Source organism: Leptodactylus fuscus, chromosome 2 (genome assembly GCF_031893055.1).
Source record: "Leptodactylus fuscus isolate aLepFus1 chromosome 2, aLepFus1.hap2, whole genome shotgun sequence".
Taxonomy (NCBI): Eukaryota; Metazoa; Chordata; class Amphibia; order Anura; family Leptodactylidae; genus Leptodactylus; species Leptodactylus fuscus.
This window is the reverse complement of record NC_134266.1, coordinates 173,412,242-173,431,862: the sequence shown is the minus strand read 5'-3', so window position 1 is coordinate 173,431,862 and position 19,621 is coordinate 173,412,242. Positions and strand designations below refer to the sequence as shown.

Below are 19,621 nucleotides of genomic sequence, written 5' to 3'. Positions count from 1 at the left end.
TAGAACCCCTGTGCAAACTCAGTTCACGCTAATAGAATGCATTGGCCAGCGCTGATTGGCCAATGCATTCTATTAGCCCGATGAAGTAGAGCTGAATGTGTGTGCTAAGCACACACATTCAGCACTGCTTCATCACGCCAATACAATGCATTAGCCAGTGCTGATTGGCCAGAGTACGGAATTCGGCCAATCAGCGCTGGCTCTGCTGGAGGAGGCGGAGTCTAAGGTCGGACCTGAATGGTGACTGGTGTGGAGCGATCTTAGACTCCGCCTCCTCCAGCAGAGCCAGCGCTGATTGGTCGAGTTCCGTACTCTGGCCAATCAGCGCTGGCCAATGCATCCCTATGGGAAAAAGTTTATCTCACAAAAATCACAATTACACACCCGATAGAGCCCCAAAAAGTTATTTTTAATAACATTCCCCCCTAAATAAAGGTTATCCCTAGCTATCCCTGCCTGTACAGCTATCCCTGTCTCATAGTCACAAAGTTCACATTCTCATATGACCCGGATTTGAAATCCACTATTCGTCTAAAATGGAGGTCACCTGATTTCGGCAGCCAATGACTTTTTCCAATTTTTTTCAATGCCCCCGGTGTCGTAGTTCCTGTCCCACCTCCCCTGCACTGTTATTGGTGCAAAAAAGGCGCCAGGGAAGGTGGGAGGGGAATCGAATTTTGGCGCACTTTACCACGCGGTGTTCGATTCGATTCGAACATAGCGAACACCCTGATATCCGATCGAACATGTGTTCGATAGAACACTGTTCGCTCATCTCTACTAGATATGCTATGAATTTTCTGTAGCCCCCATTCCCTTATGGCAGGACTGCTTAGGACTTACGAGTCCTCAGTCCCCACTCAGCAGTGAGTTATAAAGATTGGAATAATCCTTTAAGATTACTGTACAGCCAGAATCAGTACCAATTTTGGGTGCAGGACCACTTTACTATTAGACCAAAAGGCACAAAAAAACCACATTATAGTTATGAGTCTACTCTATATATAAATACACTATGCCTTCCCAAAACCTCTCCAATTCTCCCTTATCAGTGATGATGGCTGCCATTTGCAGACACCAAAGTATGAATTATACATAATATAACATCACTCAACCCCCTAACATTGTCCTAATCTTTGACATACGAGGGCAAATCAAATATGAGCAAGACTTTTCTTTTTAACGCTCCCTAGGTGAAGTGAGTAACGTGGCGTCTTGATATATGTTGGGTGGGGATGTAAAGTGGAGGGGAGTAAATCAGATCGGTTTGCCAGAGCAGATTGGCTGTTAGCAACATCATGTCAGAGCAAGAGGTGCACACGTCTGTTGAGCAACACATTATTATTACATTTTTGTTGTGGGAGGGCGTAAAACCTGCTGAAATTTTTAGTCAACTAACTGCACAGTTTGCTGAAAAACGCTTTCAAGGACCCAAGTCTACGACTGGCACAAATTTTTTTCCAATGGCCGAGAGTCAGTGCAAACTGAGACCAATGCACGCCGACTGCGGACACATACCAGTGACACGAATATTCTTCGATCCATGAGAGGATTGAAGGAGACCGTCGCCTTACAATATGGGAAATTGCTGCACACATCGGAATATCGCATGGGAGTGCCCAATCAATCATTTCAGATGATTTGGGTTACTGAAAAGTGTCGGCAAGGTGGGTTCCTCGTCTCCTGACGGAAAATCAGAAAATATACTGTCTTGCCATGTGTGAAAGACTTTTGCATGATATCGAACAGAGGGGATGATTTCTTGAGGCACATTGTCACCTGTGATGAAACGTTGGTGCACCATTACACCCCGAAGTCTAAGCAGGCAAGAATGCAGTGGTGAAAACCTGGAGAAGCAGCACCGCGGAAAGCCAAGACCAGTCTTTCTGTGCAATTGGTTACAGACACGAACAGATTCATTCTTTGATGACAGAATTAAAAACCTTCCAATTCGGTGGGGAAAATGTGTGAATAATAGAGGAGATTATATAGAAAAATAAGGTGTATTCAAAATTTTATTTACTGTACCAATAGATGATCTAAAGCAAAAGACTGGTTCATATTTGATTCGCCCTCGTAGAAAAGAACTAACTCCCCTTTTAATGGTTCAGGAAAGGCCACTCTTATAATGCATGAAACACATTGAAACACAATTTTATGTATACCAAAATGATTGTTTGCCCAAACGTTTGTTCATATAACCTGAGTAATAGACTTTTTAAAACCATGAACAGTGACAGACTGGGATGTCTTGGGCCCACCAGTGGAATTGTTTCTAGGGGCCCACCATCAGGACCCCTGCAGCTGTACCAAGACAGCATGGCTAAAGGGAATAACAATGCCGTACTGCTCACCCTCAATATGATGTGTACCAGTGCAGTACCTAAACCCTCCGCTACACTCTGTATGGCAGGCAAACAGCATTGCTCCTGGAATTGTTAACATTTCATGTAGCCATGCTATCCTGGAAAAGCTGATCTAAATGGGTACTGGTTGTTGAACCTTTGCAGTTGTAATATTGATGGCCTATCCTAAGGACAGGCCATCAATATTATAAAGATGGATAAACCCTTTAAATAAGTTCTCCAGGAATTGGAGCAACCCATGTGGTTGTGGGCGGGAGGTGTAAAAAAAAAAAAAAAAAAAAAAAAAAGCATACTCATCTGTTTCCAGTGCGCCATTGTCTTCCGCCAGTGTACACTCAGCCTCTCTCAGGTGCCTTCTTACTGGGAGTCCTGCGTCTCAATTGACTGAATATGCTTTTTATTTTTATTTTTTTAAATTTTACACCTTCCTGCCCTCTCCAATTTATGGACAACCTCTTTAAAGCGATTGTCTTGGCCTAATTTTGTTATGGCCACTTCACTGGTCCCCTCCATACAATGGCCCCTTCACTGGTCCCCCATACTGTAATGGGGACCAGTGATGGGATCATTATATTGTGTGGTGGCAGTGATTGGGGCTAGAATCCTGTTGGGGACATTAAAGTGTATCAGGAATTAGGGGGGAATATTAAAGAGGTTGTTGGGCTTAATTGTTTTATGGTCTGTTGTCAGGATAGGCTATAAGTACCTATTTGGCAAGGATTGATACTCAGCCCCATCAGCTGTATGGAGCCGCTTCTGCACCTGACAGATAGGAAGGCCTCTACTGTGTTGTACTGGTAGCTTGCATGAAACCTAGAATTCCTGACTGCCACCCATAACAAGTCCTGTAGAGGGAAGCATTCTCTTCCAGTGAAGGGCGATGAGCGTTTTAGCAGCAAAGCATAGATACAAAAACAATTTGGAGGTCTTTTTCCCTAGATGTCAAGGGGGCAAATTAACTAAGTAGACAAGAGAATCCAATGGGACACACTTTATAAAAATGGCATCCGTGAGCATTTTGATTTCTTTCCAAGAGGGCAAATTAAGGAGCATTTCCAAAAAAATGTGAAAAAGCATGCCTGATGTTAATAGACATATCCAGCAGGTAGAAGGAATACTACGGTCGAAGGCATGGAGCAGGGACGGAGTGTGACAACAATGTATGAGAATTTTATATTGGGTCTCGCGAAATGTTATGCATGTAGACGACTTGGCTGCACAGGACCAGATGAACAAGGGGGAGTTTTTAATCTCATCATAACTCCCTTGCGTATGCTCCCTATAAAACCTTATTTTATAATATCCTCGGACATGGGCATCTCTTACAATTCTCTGCTGAAAAGTGGTCTGGGTGCATTGTAGCTGGTCCAAGTGTTGGTCCCTATTTTACCAATGAAAATTCTGTAAATGTTGGATAGAAATTGTTTCTATCACAGAACTTCCTGGTAGTCCAGAATCTTATGAATCTGGGACCAGAAGATTTAGATCAGAAAACACCTCAAACAAAATCATGAAATTCTTCTATTGTATGCCCATTCTGATGATATCCAGATATTAAAATGAGCCAACAGTTAATCTTGTGCAAGATGAAATAAATACATTACAAACAAATGAATGTCTAAATCTCAATGCTTTTATATGTCCTTTCTGAAAGTTGGTAACCAGAATTGCACCATGTATTCCTGAAGAAGTCTTACCATGGACTTATATAGAGGCAAGACTATACTTTACTCACGTGAGTCTTATCCTCTGTTTAGTTTGTTGGCTTTGGCTGCCACCAACTGATGTTGCTTGCTGCTGGTTAGTTTACAAACCACAGACACATATATAGCTTTGTACTATATAGAACTAAATTCTTGTTATTTAGTGTATCAGCATGTACTGACCCTCATTAACAATATATATATGTGATCAACAGGATCATTAGTTATCTGACTAATAGTATATTATAATTGTATAACAGATCCATTATAATTGAAGCCTGTGAAAGTTTTTCTCCAATTCTGCCCCATTCTGAATCTTTTTCCAGCTTCCCAGTACATTGTACAGAATAATAAATTGTACCATTATGAATAAAACTTTGTCAGACAAACCTTAAGCCCTCATATGACTCTGTGAATCTAAAAATAAAAAAGTTATGGGGTTTGGAAGGTGGGGAGTCAAAAAAACGAAAATGGAAAAATGCCTCCAGTGGGATGGGGTAAAGGATCACAAGCATATTCCTGTTCCCTAAAGACTAAGTACTTTCAAGTACTAAGTACTGTCTTGGATTAATAAATTCCGATTTTTAGGTAGTCATAAATCACCTACTCTTGATGCACCTTCCCCAAAGTTTTCTAATCCACTGGATCTATTTATGATTGGTGGAGGCTCCATCTGGGATTTAAATCCCACGTGACCCCTTATACTAGCCATATATGGTAGAGGTGACAGCTAGAAGTAGAAGACAGCCTAGACAGTACTAGCAGAAGACAGCTTAGACAATACTAGCAGAAGACGGCTTAGACAGTACTAGCAGAAGACAGCCTAGATAGTACTAGCAGAAGACAGCTTAGACAGTACTAGTAGAAGACAGCCTAGACAGTACTAGCAGAAGACAGCCTAGATAGTACTAGCAGAAGACAGCTTAGACAGTACTAGCAGAAGACAGCCTAGATAGTACTAGCAGAAGACAGCTTAGACAGTACTAGTAGAAGACAGCCTAGATAGTACTAGCAGAAGACAGCTTAGACAGTACTAGTAGAAGACAGCCTAGACAGTACTAGCAGAAGACAGCCTAGATAGTACTAGCAGAAGACAGCTTAGACAGTACTAGTAGAAGACAGCCTAGACAGTACTAGCAGAAGACAGCTTAGACAGTACTAGTAGAAGACAGCCTAGACAGTACTAGCAGAAGACAGCTTAGACAATACTAGCAGAAGATGGCTTAGACAGTACTAGCAGAAGACAGCCTAGACAGTACTAGTAGAAGAAAGCCTAAACAATGGCTCTCTTTAACTTGAAAATGAAGATCCACCCGCATGCATAGATAGGATTATCAAATGACCATTGAGTAAGATGGATGGCTGAGACCCTTACATCCTCAAGCTGTTGGAAGACCCAGAGCATATGCTCCATGTGTTCTTCTTAGAAACAATGCATAATGATTCTCATGGGAATTCCTGTTGTATAATCACATAGAAGTCTACTACAAAAATTTTACTACAACTGGCATCCAACTACTGAATTTCTTTATATACAATTTTTATAGATTTCTTTGTTGCTGGAAATGTTGTGAGCAGATAGGCATTACACATGTACAAATAACGTAGTTTGCGGTTGTTGTTTTTTTATGAACCACTCTAGTGCAACCTTTTCTTTATGATCAACAACATTTCTTTCTCCAGATAGATCCTTTTAATGTAAAATGTATCCATTATGGTTAGAGTAGATGTTATGGTGCATGGCGGACTTTTTTTTAGATCCAGCATTTCATGATGAATCATTTCCAAATCTGTCCTTAGACAGAATGGAGGTAAAGATCCTTCTTTCCTTCACACTACCATAGACTAGCTGAATACATTTTGGCTGCCTCCCCCACCATAAGGCAAGGTGTACTAAAAATGGATAATACAGACAGCTGAAATTTTATCAGTCACTTATCCTTACAGTTGATCTGCTCCACTGTGACTGTAACATTGGCATTGCTGTATGGAAGAGAACAGAGGTAGTTAGGGATCTCCAGCCTCTAGGTAGCCCGGGGCGCACATATGTAGGCAGGAGTGAGTAGAGGAGCGTGTTAAACAATTTTATTTTTTAACCTGCTTATTGCATCACTATTAATATTTTAGCACTTTCTGTGTAGTAAGGCTTCATTGAATTTTAATCTGCTTCTTCCACTTCAATACTTTTCACTTTTAACATTTACTTTAATTTGCTGATTTCAATGTGTCATGAAGGTAAACGTATTATACCTGCACGTCATGTGTCTGTCTCTGAGTTCAGTATACATTAGTGCATCTATAATGACTGCTATAGATGGATTGGATAACATTGACTGCTTGAGATTAAATCTGAATATTGCACCTCACTTGTGCTTGCTGGCATGTGAAGTATGTCTATGTTGGAATGTGACATGCAGGACGCACCAGTACGTTATGTTATATGGTTAATGGTTATATGGGAAAACTCATTTTTTACTAAGCCTATATTTGCATAGCCTTTACATATACCTTTGGTATGTTAATCCTCTCAGTTGTTTTTGAATTAGCCCGCTTTTATTGATATGCTAATTAGCCAGCAACGAACATCTGAATTTCACTGAGCACTGTGTGTTGTGTGTACAGCACAGACTGCTGCTGCTGCTGATGAAGACTCATCAGCCTCCCTGCTCTCACCTTCCCCTGTGTACCACAGCAGAGAGTGCTCACAGAGACTTCCGGGTGCATGCTGGAGGGTAATTAGCATATCAATAAAAGCGGGCTCATTCAAAAACGGCTGGGAGGATTTAGAAACTAAAAGCTATGCAAATATACACTGTATACCAATAAGTATATAGATACCTGTTGTAGACTAGAGAAACATTTATTCCTATTCAATAGTTGATAGACCCCAGCAGATGCTTCCTTACGGATGGTATTGATCGGCACAGTACTCCCGGATGCCTGGTGAAACTCCTGGTGTATGTGAGCCATCGGTTGGGTGCAGTTTTTTTTAAATTTCTCTGGCCAGCACCTGTCGGTCTCTATCTCACAGTTTCGGGGGTCTGGCGACTTGGGGCACATTCCTACAATCACTGTTCACCTTCCACTTCATAATCACATAGGCCACTGTCGATTTTGGGTAATTCAGTTTGCTTGCTATGTCCCTTAAGGATCAATCATTTCTGTGGTACCCCACAATTACGCCTTTCTCGAAATCAAACAACTCTGAACTTCGTGGCATATTGCATGTGACTAATGCCAATGTTGTTTCTTACACGATATTCAACAGCGGAAGGCGTGACACCGCAGATATCTTCATTTGCATGGGTGTCCAAATACTTATTGGTAGACAGTGTATGCTTAGTTAAAAATGAGTTTTCCCAATGATAGAATCCCTTTAATTTGTTATATACCTGCGATAGCAGACATATGTGATTTTGTTAATACAGACTATGGCTGAGACCCCACATTGTGGAAACGCAGCGTTTTGTTTTTTTTTTGTTGCAGTTTTTGAGCCAAAGCCAGGAGTGGATTGAGCAGAAGGTAGAAGTATAAGAACTTCTTATATATTCCCCATTCCTTTTGTAAGGAAACTGGGAGGATAAAAAAGAGAGGGTAATCGCGCTTCCTTTGTAGTGGATAAAGCACTAGTAGTTGGAGAGTAATGGCTGGTTGTTCTCCTCTAAAGAACCAGATACTCTCGATGGAACCTTTATGTTTTTTTGATAGAAATATAAATATTGTTACAGCTCTGAGGTCGTATATGGGGTTCGCCTTCACCTGGAACAACAGCTGCTTCCTGGGGACGAGCTGTAAGTGGACCAACAAAAAGTGAACTAGATTCACTTAAAAAAAAACCTGGTGGGTGCACATTTCCTTGTGGATGCAATAATTGAAACCGATACTTGAAATACGGCAACGGTTTATTGAAGGACAAATTTGAGAGTAGATAACGCGTTTCGGGGCCTTTGGGCTACAAAGCCCACCCCTTCATCAGATCTTGTTCAAATCAAAGTCCAGAGTTAGATCTATAGCCATATATCCATTCCTTTTGTAGGCATTCTTGGCTTTGGCTCAAAAAAACGCAACAAAAAAACCTGTTTCTGCAACGTGGGGCCTCAGCCTAATGCTGATTTCACATATGTATTGAAAATTAAGTTTCTCTGTCCTCTAATAGGAGCAGAAAATCAAAAATAAAGATGTAAGGTATCCATAATCTGACATGCCCATGGACCCTATTGAATTATGGTATGGTCTGTTGGATTCCGACATGGTGTCCATTCACCAAAAAATAAACTACCACTTCTAGAACTATTTTCCGACCATATTTGATGGAATCTGTGACAGAGCCACTGATGTAGATGTTACCAGAGCCTAAAATATTGTATATAATAACAATATACCAGAATTCAGTGTCTACCTTCCCCATGTTTCTATCATACAATGCATAGGCTTTAATGTGGATGCAACTGCATTATATCCATAGAGATCTGTCACTATGTTAAAGAGGACCTTTCAGAACCTCCACCAAATGAATTTTTAATAGGTACAGCTCCACTGGTTCCAGAGCAATTGGATTTTTTTTCTCTAGCTCATAGCAATCCCAAGCAAACATTTCTTAGTTTTAGTACAGTGATGCTCTTTTTTGTCAAGTGTTGTCTGATCCCACCCAGAACTGCCCACCTGACAGTCGAGTGCCCAGTCAGCATATTGGATGCCGAAAGTAACAGGACTGATTGCTCAGGAATGGTGATGGTTAGAGAAAAAATTCCAAGTGTGCCAAATAAGTGGAGTGGCATCTACTGAAGCATACAAAGGACTGGAGTTAGTGGAGGTGGTGAAAGGACCCCTTTAAAGGGCATTAGTCAATTAAAACTTCCTGTTTGTATCTGCCCTTACTAGCTGGCCACTAAATACTCCAAGATCATGATATCCTGATGGAAAGTAATAATAGCACATCTTATGTTAGCATTACCAGGATGTCTTTACTGAGCCGTTAATATTGACATCATTATATCCTTCCTCCATAGATTCAAAGTCGGAGAAAAAAGATTCTAGACCTTTATGCAAATGTTTGCAATGTAGCAGAGGGTAAGTACACAATAATGTTATATAAAATAATTTAGCTATTATGGGTATACAGCGCAAATGATGAACCCAACAGTTCTACCCTATCTTATTAGGGCATATCAATGTCTTAAAGAGGCACTACCCATACCTGAAATACCCTGTGTAATCCAGAAAGGAGATCCGTTTAACCTGTACATGTATTACATAGATGTCCATTTATCTATATAGCAGCATATAATAATACATGCATAGCAAGACAAAGTATCCCATCTCTATTGTAAAGATACGACTTGGGGAACCCTATACATTTTGGTATGGGGATCCTTCATGATTACTAACAATACCTTTCATCACTGTATTTGTGACCACACACAAATTATGAAACTCTAGATCTAGATTTTATTTAATGAGTCTTAGGAAAGTTCAGGTGGGCAATTTCCAAAAATGGTGAACTTTAGAGCAAAGGGGAATAGGAATAAAAAACAGGAAAGGAGTAACTTTACTCTTTAGACAACTTTACTCTTGAGACAAATACTGATGTAGTGAAAACATTAAGTATGGAATGTAACAAGAATAGGGTCTATATCACTAAATGATATCACAGATTGTAGGACGCTTCCCAGATATAATGTACGTGTTATCTTTCAGGACTGAGCCCTACAGAACTGCCTTTTGACTGCCTGGAGAAGACAAGCAGGATGCTAAGTTCTACTTATAATACAGAAAAGGCAATAGTGAAAACATGGCGCCATCTTGCTGAGAGTTTTGGATTGAAGAGAGATGAAATTGGAGGAATGACAGATGGACTTCAGCTTTTTGATCGGATCAGTACAGCTGGCTACAGCATTCCAGACCTTCTCACTAAATTGGTACAGATTGAAAGACTGGATGCAGTGGAATCCCTTTGCACAGACATAGTGGAGTGGGCACAGGCTACCCCAACCATCACACCACCTACAGTTCCCAATAGTGAAAGTTTATGAAGAGACATTGGAGTTAGGATGGACTCTTATAATGGAATGTAGGAGGACAGATCTTCCCTTGGATGATGATGCTGAGCCACCATGCAAAGTCTTGGCTAGGCACTACAGAAAGTGAAGAAAGAACACGTAAGCCATGATATGTAGCATCAGGACGCATATTTCACTTTGTATTGGAGAGTGAAAACCTGTGAGGACAGCAACCACTGAATGACATTATTTAATACTTATTTTCTTTAAATTAAACCTGAATTCAGAAGGACTATTTCTTGAGGATTTATAGTTTCTGATGAACCAAGGACTCACTTTTCTAAGACAATTCACTTGTGTTTATACAGGTTTATTTCGCCGGAACTCAAGCTAAATGTTGTGTATTTCCAAGCAAGGTGACTATTCTTCCCCCGGCTTGTCATCACACATTCAGAATGCTTTTGTTAGTTATGATTTTATTTCTTATTATTAGGACTCTCATTCCAATATCCAGTTTTGGAATCCATATAGCCAAAGGTTTTCTTGAATAACCAACAAATGTGATATTAGATCAGTCCGGAGCCTAGTTACAGGTTTCCTGAACACAGGCCTGGCTACTAGTCTTAATAAGGATATCATTTATACAATAGAAGCTTGGAAAAGCAAATTTCTCAAAAAATCCTTTGTGGTTTAGTTCACACTAGTGGCTTCTGTTTATAACAGGGCTATTCTAGTAAATTCTGACAGACCCTAGTGATTTTTAATGGGGTTCACTAGATTTTTGTGTTATTTTGACAGCATGTACTGGAGGCTGCATTATTTTCTCTGAATCCAGGACATGAAAGCATAAAAAATGGAGACTAAATTATATCCTTTTCACCAACAATAACAGCAATGACAGCTAGGAAAAGAATGTAACAAAGACATTTTATATTGATCATGATTTTCCTGTTATAAATGTATTGGGAATCATTTATACCGCAGTGCACTATTGTTTACTAGCGGTCATATTGTTACGTATTTGTCACCCTGTTCATGAATCGAGTTTTCACTACTATTGTATTACATAAAACACAGGTCTCTTTTGTAGTTTTACCCATTACTGGATACAGTCATTTTCTAAAGGTTTTTAAATCAAGCCTTAAAAAATTCTTCATATAATAATTCAATAGCCATGTGTCCCCTTCACAATGCCAGTGGTCAACCAGACATTTTCCCAGCATTAGCCACTGTTGGGGGTAGTAGTATTAAATGGACTCCATCCATGTATTGCATGATCCACCATCGTATATCTTTATGTGCTATTCCTTGCGGCATAGACTCCAGTCTCAAGAAGGTGACCTACAGTACGGAGCTGCAGCACCTTTTTTTACTGTATATGGTTTAATCACCTTATTTGCAAACAATATTAGCAAACATTTCAGGTGGAATAGTGCCTCCATATCAGTGGCCAGCACTGTCAGAACCAGATTATACTGGGAGGTCATGGGGCACATTCGGGATGAGAGGCCTCCACCAAATTTAATAAGGCCTTGGCCACTGCTATACATACCTTCTCCATTTTGTTGTGTTGTTTTATTCAACGCTACCATCAGTGGACAGTCATATTTGAACCAATCTGTGAATGTTCACTTATATCTCCAATTCTTGTACCAGAAATCATTATTCTGGAAGTCCTTTGTCCAGTAATTTCATTTAGTAACAAATTGCTTCTGTGGACAGAAGTGTAGATAGTGCCATAAATACACCATGCCCATTCATCAAGTTCAGACTGGGAAATGTAGTGCCTTTAATCTGTACGCCCTCATTGTAGATCACTGGATTTACAATAAAAAGATGGAGCGAGTGATACTGCATTTGTTTCTGAAGAATACTGATTACAATAATTAATGTTATTGACCTACAGTTTCACTAAGATGCAACAATATCTATCAAACTACTCTCACTACTTTAGACTAATACCCACATGAATACAATTACGAATCAAATAAGAAAGACAAAAACACATATGTAATAACAATAACTCATTTATTTTATTCAGCAATTTAACTACACTATTATTAAAAAAAAATTAAAATTCCTGATTGAGGTCATCCACATAAATATAGGACAAAAATGTCCAGTGCCGATATACATAAATTTTTTTTTGCTACACAACGTAACAAAATCCAATGCAAATAATAATAAATACATTACAAAATGTCATAAATAAATATATTTATGTTCTGAAAGTAGTATTGCAATCACAAATCTATCCAAATAATTTAGATATAACAGTCATTGGTTTGTATATTGGCGTTTTTGTCCTTTATTTATGTGGATGCACCTAGAGTGTCGCCATGACCTGAACCTTTCATGGATTTTATTTATTTTTTTAATAATAGGGCATTTAAATTACTGAATAAAATAGATGAATTATTATTATTATGACATGTGTTTTTGTCTTTGTTATTTGATCCGTAATTATACTCATGTGAATATTTAGTCTACTTAATCCCAAGGATGGTAAGATTACAGTATGTAAATGATCTGTTTGGACCTGATCCAATCTGATCAGTTATATAAGGATAATGTCAGCCATGACATGACAAGCAACCTAAAATGGAAATACATATTCCACCATGAATGAAATGTGTAGGTGGGTATCCACATTTTAAGATGCTTTTATATGTATTTGTCCTTTAAAGGTATTTTCCCATAAACATTATAATATTTAAATTGTAGACAATTAAATTACAATTAATTTTATTTAATAACAATTGTTTTTGCAAAGGTGAATAATTAAAAATGTAGCAGTTTTAAAGCTTTTTTGCAGTCTCATGTCTTGATCAGTAGCCAATGGACATGACGATAAATGCAGGAGCATTTTATGACCTGACACTTGCCAGATATCCAGTAATAATTTCCTTATGTATTGAGGCCAGGTTATCTTCTCATGCATGTATTGTCCCTGCCTCATTACCCGGTTACATAGAGTAGACCTGAATTTATAGTCATATTGGCAACTGATCAAGACAAAAGACTGTCATGCCAAAGATGGTTAGAGAAAAAACTCTGCAAAATGTTTATTTATATATGCGAAAATGTTTAACTTTTAATTTTCTACAAATTGTTATGTTCATGGGAAAAGGTAATGTGAGTAGATCACATGATACATTTGTATTATAGGATGGATGTATTAATTCAGTCTCATTTTCTCATGTGTCATCTTTTACCACTTAATTTTGTATCGACACCGCCCAATATGCTTTTCGCTGTGGACCAAGTAATGTTCAGATTTTCAAGTTTCAAGTGATCCAAATAATTTTTATATGAATTTACCAATAATTAACTTTCCACTTGCAATAAATTGTAGAATTGATATGATGTAAGTGTGGCAGCTTTTACCTTCATTTCAAATATGCAGCGGCTTAGTCATCTTGTTCTGAATGCAGTATCATCCTCATCCTCATTATCACTTCCGCAGTGACATACAAAAAGTGTCAGGCACATATCCTGAAATAATGATTTATTGATGCTGTGATTTACTTTAATGCATAAATTACAGGGCTAGAAATATAATTGATCTTTATCTCTTTTTCTGCATAATCTTCCTGTTCCCGTCGTATCCTTTAAAGGGGTATTCCCACCTCACATACTTGGTGGGCGGGGTTTCACAGGCAACCTGCCATTTAGCTCCGCCCCCAAATTCGTGTGTAGCTCCGCCCACCCACATTGGACTATGAAGTACAAGCAGCAGCAACTCCATTCTGTGTTACATACAGAGACTGCCTGTTTCTGCCATAATGAACACAACTGAATTAGCTAGTCTGATAACTGGGAGAACAGAAGAAATGAAAGCAGCTCCTCTCCTCTATCTGAGTGCAGGACCTAGGTCACATGGTGTAGACACAGGATTAGCTAGATACACAGGCTGGCTCCCTGCACTTAGCCCCTCCTCCCTCACCCCTGAGAGCAGCAGATACATCACTTGACTCAGGAGCAGCTAGGTCAGGGCTGTGGCCACAAAGAATTGAATAAAGTAAGATAGTGGACAAACAAAGCAGTTTTGCTGAAGCAGTGTATTTAGGAAAAGTCTTACATCCACATTAACAAGCAGTATAGATAGGATCCTTGTGACGGGACAACCCCTTTAAGTCATGTGAGCAAACAGTGACCCCCCCCCTTAGGCGCTCTAGGTGTATCTTTCTTTAGAAGGGGTCACCATTTCCTGGCGTGATCCATGCCTATACAGAGTGCCACACTGTACAACTCTGCCATCTATACCACTTATTTTCATACCTGGATTGACATCACTGCGCCATCATTGGACTATAGCTCTACTCCTATATTAATGTAAACTATAAAGAGTAGTATTAGCCTCAGTGAATTGTGATATATGGGCTTTTGGAAAAATTATGTGACCTCCGCACAAACAACATGACACTGACTGGCCTCAGCAACCACGTGTCACTTGTGTAGATGCCACCATTAAGGCCTACTGTATGATTTGCTGCAGTGGTGAGTTGAACTGAAATGGCACATCCGAAGATGATGACATCAAGTTGCAGCAGCACTGACAAGTTGGTGATCTATGTACATGCTGCTGGGCCCCTTCCCAATAGAAGTCTGCCCAAGGTAGGTAAGCAAAAATAAACACACTCATCTTGCTTCACCTCTCATTGGCATCCTTGCTGCATTTGGCTCTTTCCAGTGTCCTTATCAGGCATCTTTGTCCTGCAACTGACATCATAAGTCAATGCTGGGGCATATGACTTGGAATCAGTGGTGACATGGGGCAGGCTGGTGTAATAAGGTCAGCCTACCCCACATGACTGCTGAGGACTGGGATTGGGTGACACCTTGACGCGGGATGTCAGTAGCAGGCCAGAAGAGGCCTGAAAGGGACTCTGGGGACTAGTGGAAACCCAGGGAGTTGAGTATAAGTGTTTGTTATTTTTACTCACCTACCCTTGGCAGGCTTCTATTAGGAAGAGGCTCGGCAGCATGTACATAGATCACATGATTATGGGCCCTTTTCCATTAACACCGCTATCCACAGGTAGCAGAGATGAGTGCAGGTCTCTGTTGCTGCAGGTGTATAGTGGAGATATCAGTGGTGGGAATCATGCCTCCCCTGACCGATACCATTTGCGAGACCCCAGCCATCTCCAGCTGATCAGGGGCCCCTAACCCTCCAGGCCTGGTCACAGTTGCACACCCTGCAACCACCATCATTATGCCACAGGCCCCAAATTCATGTACATAGTTTTTACTGACCATTGTCTAAAGCATAGAAACTATCCACAAAATATGGAGCTGGTCCTATTCCTGTACAAATTTGCAGAACAAACTAACCCCTACAAGTTGTTGGGGATCATACAAGTCTTTTTGGGATCCATGATTGCAGATGACATATTGATGCAAAGAATGTGAATCCATTTTTAAGGACAGTAAAAACCACCAGGTCATGTGCATGTAGCCTAACTCTACAACTCTTCTGCAATTGTGGATCTGAAGTATTAAGGATAAATTGACGATAATTTAGTGGGTTTTGGGTCGCAGTTTGGGCACACGGTCTCTAAAAGGTTCACCATCACTGGTATATACCAATTATAAAGCAATTATTTTTGCTAATAAATCTTTTGTAATTTTTTTTGCAGAATATTTAATCATAAATTATTTGGCAAGGAACAAAACAATTTGCCCTTTTCATGTTCAGTGGTGCATCCTTGTGATATAAATTGGACCAGATGTGCCTTATATTATCAACAAAGTCAAGAACTTTCCTATTTTTAATATAACCGGCCTTTCAGTACAAAAGATAATAAAAGTGGATTATTATGCATGCATCTGCCACATTTAAGGTAACATTAAGTACGGGATTCTCTTTGTGATGTTTAGCTGTGGTTTTCTTTCATCTTTATGTTTAATCAACTCATTGCATGATACAAGCGCAGTGAGGACAAGCACTGGAAGAAAGTAAAATGCAGATTACCCAAGTCATATATTAGGGGGTAGAACATCTCATTCTAGCTACAAGATTAAGACAATGTAAAATTGTGTCACAGAAGAGACAATAGGGACTCATTTGCTTTTTATGTGCAAGTGATAGGAAACAGCAAAGAAGAGTTTTATAGGTATTCATATTTTTATTGTATTACTTTATTTTAATGGACCAAGAGAACCTGCTACAAGTGTTTCATTATATTAAAGGGGTTTTCTGGGCCCCAACAGCATTTTATATACTAATGACTCATCCATCAGTATGAGAAAGGTGGGAGACATTCAGAGCGTGCACCAATGAGCTGCCTCTGGGTGCTGAAAGCTTCTGATGTGTACACGGCTGTAACCTGTAATAGGCGTAGAGCTGCAGTACCCTGGCACTACTGCCATAGAGTGGAGGGAGCTGTAGCTCTGTGTCTATTACTTGAATAAGAGCAGAGCTGCTTCCAGCAACCAGAGGCAGCTGAAACGAGAATTTGCCAATTCTCTCAGGTTTTTCTTTGCAGAGTCACATCATTTATATCACATATACCATTACAATAGAAGATAACACCTTTATTGTAATCACCACTGACAATAGATGATGTCACAGCTTATTTACTTCCATCTGCACAGAGGAGAGTAATGAACAGAGGTAAGCTATTAAATATCACTGTTCCCTCATTTGCATAAAACTACTGATTTACATGAAAGTGGGGCTCCACAGAGAATAGCAGAATTATATTCGGAGTCTGTAGATAAATAAAATTATTAAATAAATCACATCTGTGACTAGGTTTAGAACCAATTAAGGGAGCATTCCCATTTGCCCTCATGGCCACCTGCCAGGTCTCTGTCCTATTTCCCGGGGAAATTGCAAAGGGGACGGCTTTCCGCTGGTCAGTTTTAACACCTATTCATTTGAATGGGCTTTTAAAGCAAACCGCTGGTGTCCATTTGCAGACTTCCGTGGGGAAACCATTTTTTTTTTTTTGCATGGACACAAAGTCACAAAAGAAACACAAGACCTCTAAAACAATGCCCCTTGGAGAGATAACAGCAAAGTTGAGATGTTGGGCCATAATGCACAGCAGTACATTTAGCGAAACCCAAACACAGCATATCAAGACAAACACCTCATACCAACTGTCAAACAGTTGTCATGGAGGGGTGATCATTTAGGTTTGCTTTGCAGCTTTGGTCATACCTCCCAACCATCCTGGATTCTGCGGGACAGTCCTGGATTGTGGGTCCTGTCCCACGATCCTGGTCAGCGGGAAGTATGTCCTGGATTGAACTAATCTCTGTCCAGAGAGAATGAACCAGGATCCGTCCCAAGATATTTTGTTCAAAGTGGCCTTCCCTCAACTTCAGTTTCTCTTCATTACATATACACGCACCTACACATTACAGTGAGAATCAGGATACAGCTCTCAATAGAGGAGCAGAGTCAATAAAGAGATGCAGGATTTCACAGAAAGGGGCCACAATTTGTTAATATTAGTATAAAATTTATTATTGACATAAATCCTGGCAGAAACTGAAAAGTTACTTGAAACATTTATTGCTTAAACGCTTTAGTGTGTGTGTGTGTGTGGGGGGGTTACCAGTATTTTTTAAATTGGAAAAAAATAGAATTTGCTTTATGCTTTTCTTCAATAACAGTCATGAAGTAACTGCACTAAACTGACATTGTGATAAACTTGAGAAATTTGTGATAACGTCTCTATAAGTGACTTATGTATTACATTTTATACATTTACAGTCACTTCATTCAGAAATCACAATTACAGTGAGGAAATTGTGCCCCCTAGTGGGTATAAATGTCTAATAATTAGAAATATGAATCACCTATGCAATGATAGGAGATGCATTTCAATAATGATTTTCACATCAAGGTGAAAACAAAATGCTCAAGACAGAGCAATATGGATGCCAAAAGAATAAAACACTTGCCCCAATACTACTTCTTACAGAGAAGTACTGAATACTTGAAGGGGTCATCCCATCTCCACAAAACCTTTCTTAACAAAGAAACAGAGGGACCATCTGATCAGAAGTGGAAGCCTCAGATTTACAGGTTCATTTGAAAGTGTGCTTTACACATAACCGAAATACAATAAAATGTGAAAAGCACAAAAATAAATCAGTATTTAAGAATAAATTGCACAGGTTTCTGTATGTTACAAAATAATAATGATACAAAACCCAAAAAGAATTAAAAAAAATAGCAAAAGGCTTGGGGACCCCCCAAACAGAATCCTAATCTGCTTAGAAAAGCGGTTACCCATGGACCCCATAGACAAAATTGTGAAGAAAAAAAGTGTTTCTTGAAGGAATTTTCTCTCTGCATTTTTAAAGCAGAATTGGCAATGGACTCCTGCAAGGGAGGCCTAAGACAGCTGTGAACCTAGTCTTAGGGGGCGTTCACACTTGAGCCCCTGTGCGCCCGGGGTCAGTCTGCAAGTTTCAGTCCGTTTTTTTTTTGCCCGGACAAAAAGTCAGACATGCAGGACTTTGTGTCCGGCCAAAAAAACCAGTTTCCCCATGGAGAAGCTGCATATGGACACTGGCGGTTTGCTGTTAACCTGATTCAGCTGGAGTTTTCCTGTGTGCACATGTGCCTGTTACCATACCCGCAGGAGCTAAGGACAGCATGGACACCATGCGGCATGGAGGAGAAACCTGCATGGAAGTGCAGACTTCTTCTTTGAAGGAGATGATTTTTGGCGTCTATTGCTGATCCCTACAGCTAACTGGTATTTCTGTCTTTTACTGTGGACACGTGGGACTCTGTTACAGCCTGGGAACCTACCATCACCCACCTACCCATGTGTTTATGGAAGCTTGGCAAGAGAGCAGCACCATGTATACCTGGATGGCTTCAGACTTCTTTGGGCAGTAGAACACTGTGATAAGAAGAAAGGAGGAGGGCTTGTGATGAAGGACATTTGGGACATTTTTTGTGGTTAATGGACAATAGTGCTGATGCAAGATACCGAACTATCAGCTGTGAGCAGGAGATCTCACCACCTACCAAAGGAACTGCCACATGTTATCATGATAGCTGCATATGTCCCCCACCTCTGCAAAAAAAAAAAACTTAGACAAGAGGTTTGTCTCATGAACATAAACTATTTCATAATTCAGCACCCCTTCAATGGGCCAAAGAAGCAGTCATGTGTTCCAACATTTAACCTGCAGGCACTTGTCTAGTGGGCAAGGTCCCCTAGCAAAACCAGCTGATACCAGACCCTTCCCTAACAGCCAACTGCAACTGCAGCTCCAGGCTCAAAAGAGGATGAAAACGGAACTGCAATCCCGAATAAAAAAAATGCATCACTGGAAAGTGAAGAAGCAGCGCTAAAACGTATTGTTGTTAGTTTTTAGCACTTTCCTGCTGACAGGCCCCCTTTAAGAGTTTCTATGGATAATACACATTTAAAGGAACCAATTCAAAACAGTTTTATTTTTAGTTTACAATTCAAAACCACAAAAATGACAAGTAATTAAATATATAATGCCATGCATAAACAAAGTATTTCCATGCAACAGCTAGCTAAAATATATAATACAATGATAAAGCATA

The 19,621-nt window shown here is 39.8% G+C and overlaps 1 protein-coding gene across 2 annotated transcripts in view; it reads left to right on the top strand.

Annotated features, from left to right (window-relative positions):
- The window catches only part of EDAR (ectodysplasin A receptor), a 103,891-nt gene extending 93,158 nt beyond the window's left edge, over positions 1–10,733 (top strand). Inside the window, exons 11-13 of one of the 2 annotated variants that reach the window (XM_075265129.1) lie at positions 4,021–4,101; positions 9,079–9,139; positions 9,767–10,733. In XM_075265129.1, coding sequence (XP_075121230.1) covers positions 4,021–4,101; positions 9,079–9,139; positions 9,767–10,101 — 477 coding nt within the window. In that variant the 3' untranslated portion in view covers positions 10,102–10,733. The remainder of the gene's footprint in view (positions 1–4,020; positions 4,102–9,078; positions 9,140–9,766) is intronic. The other variant, XM_075265130.1, reaches the window with a different exon arrangement.
- Positions 10,734–19,621: the final 8,888 nt, after the last annotated feature.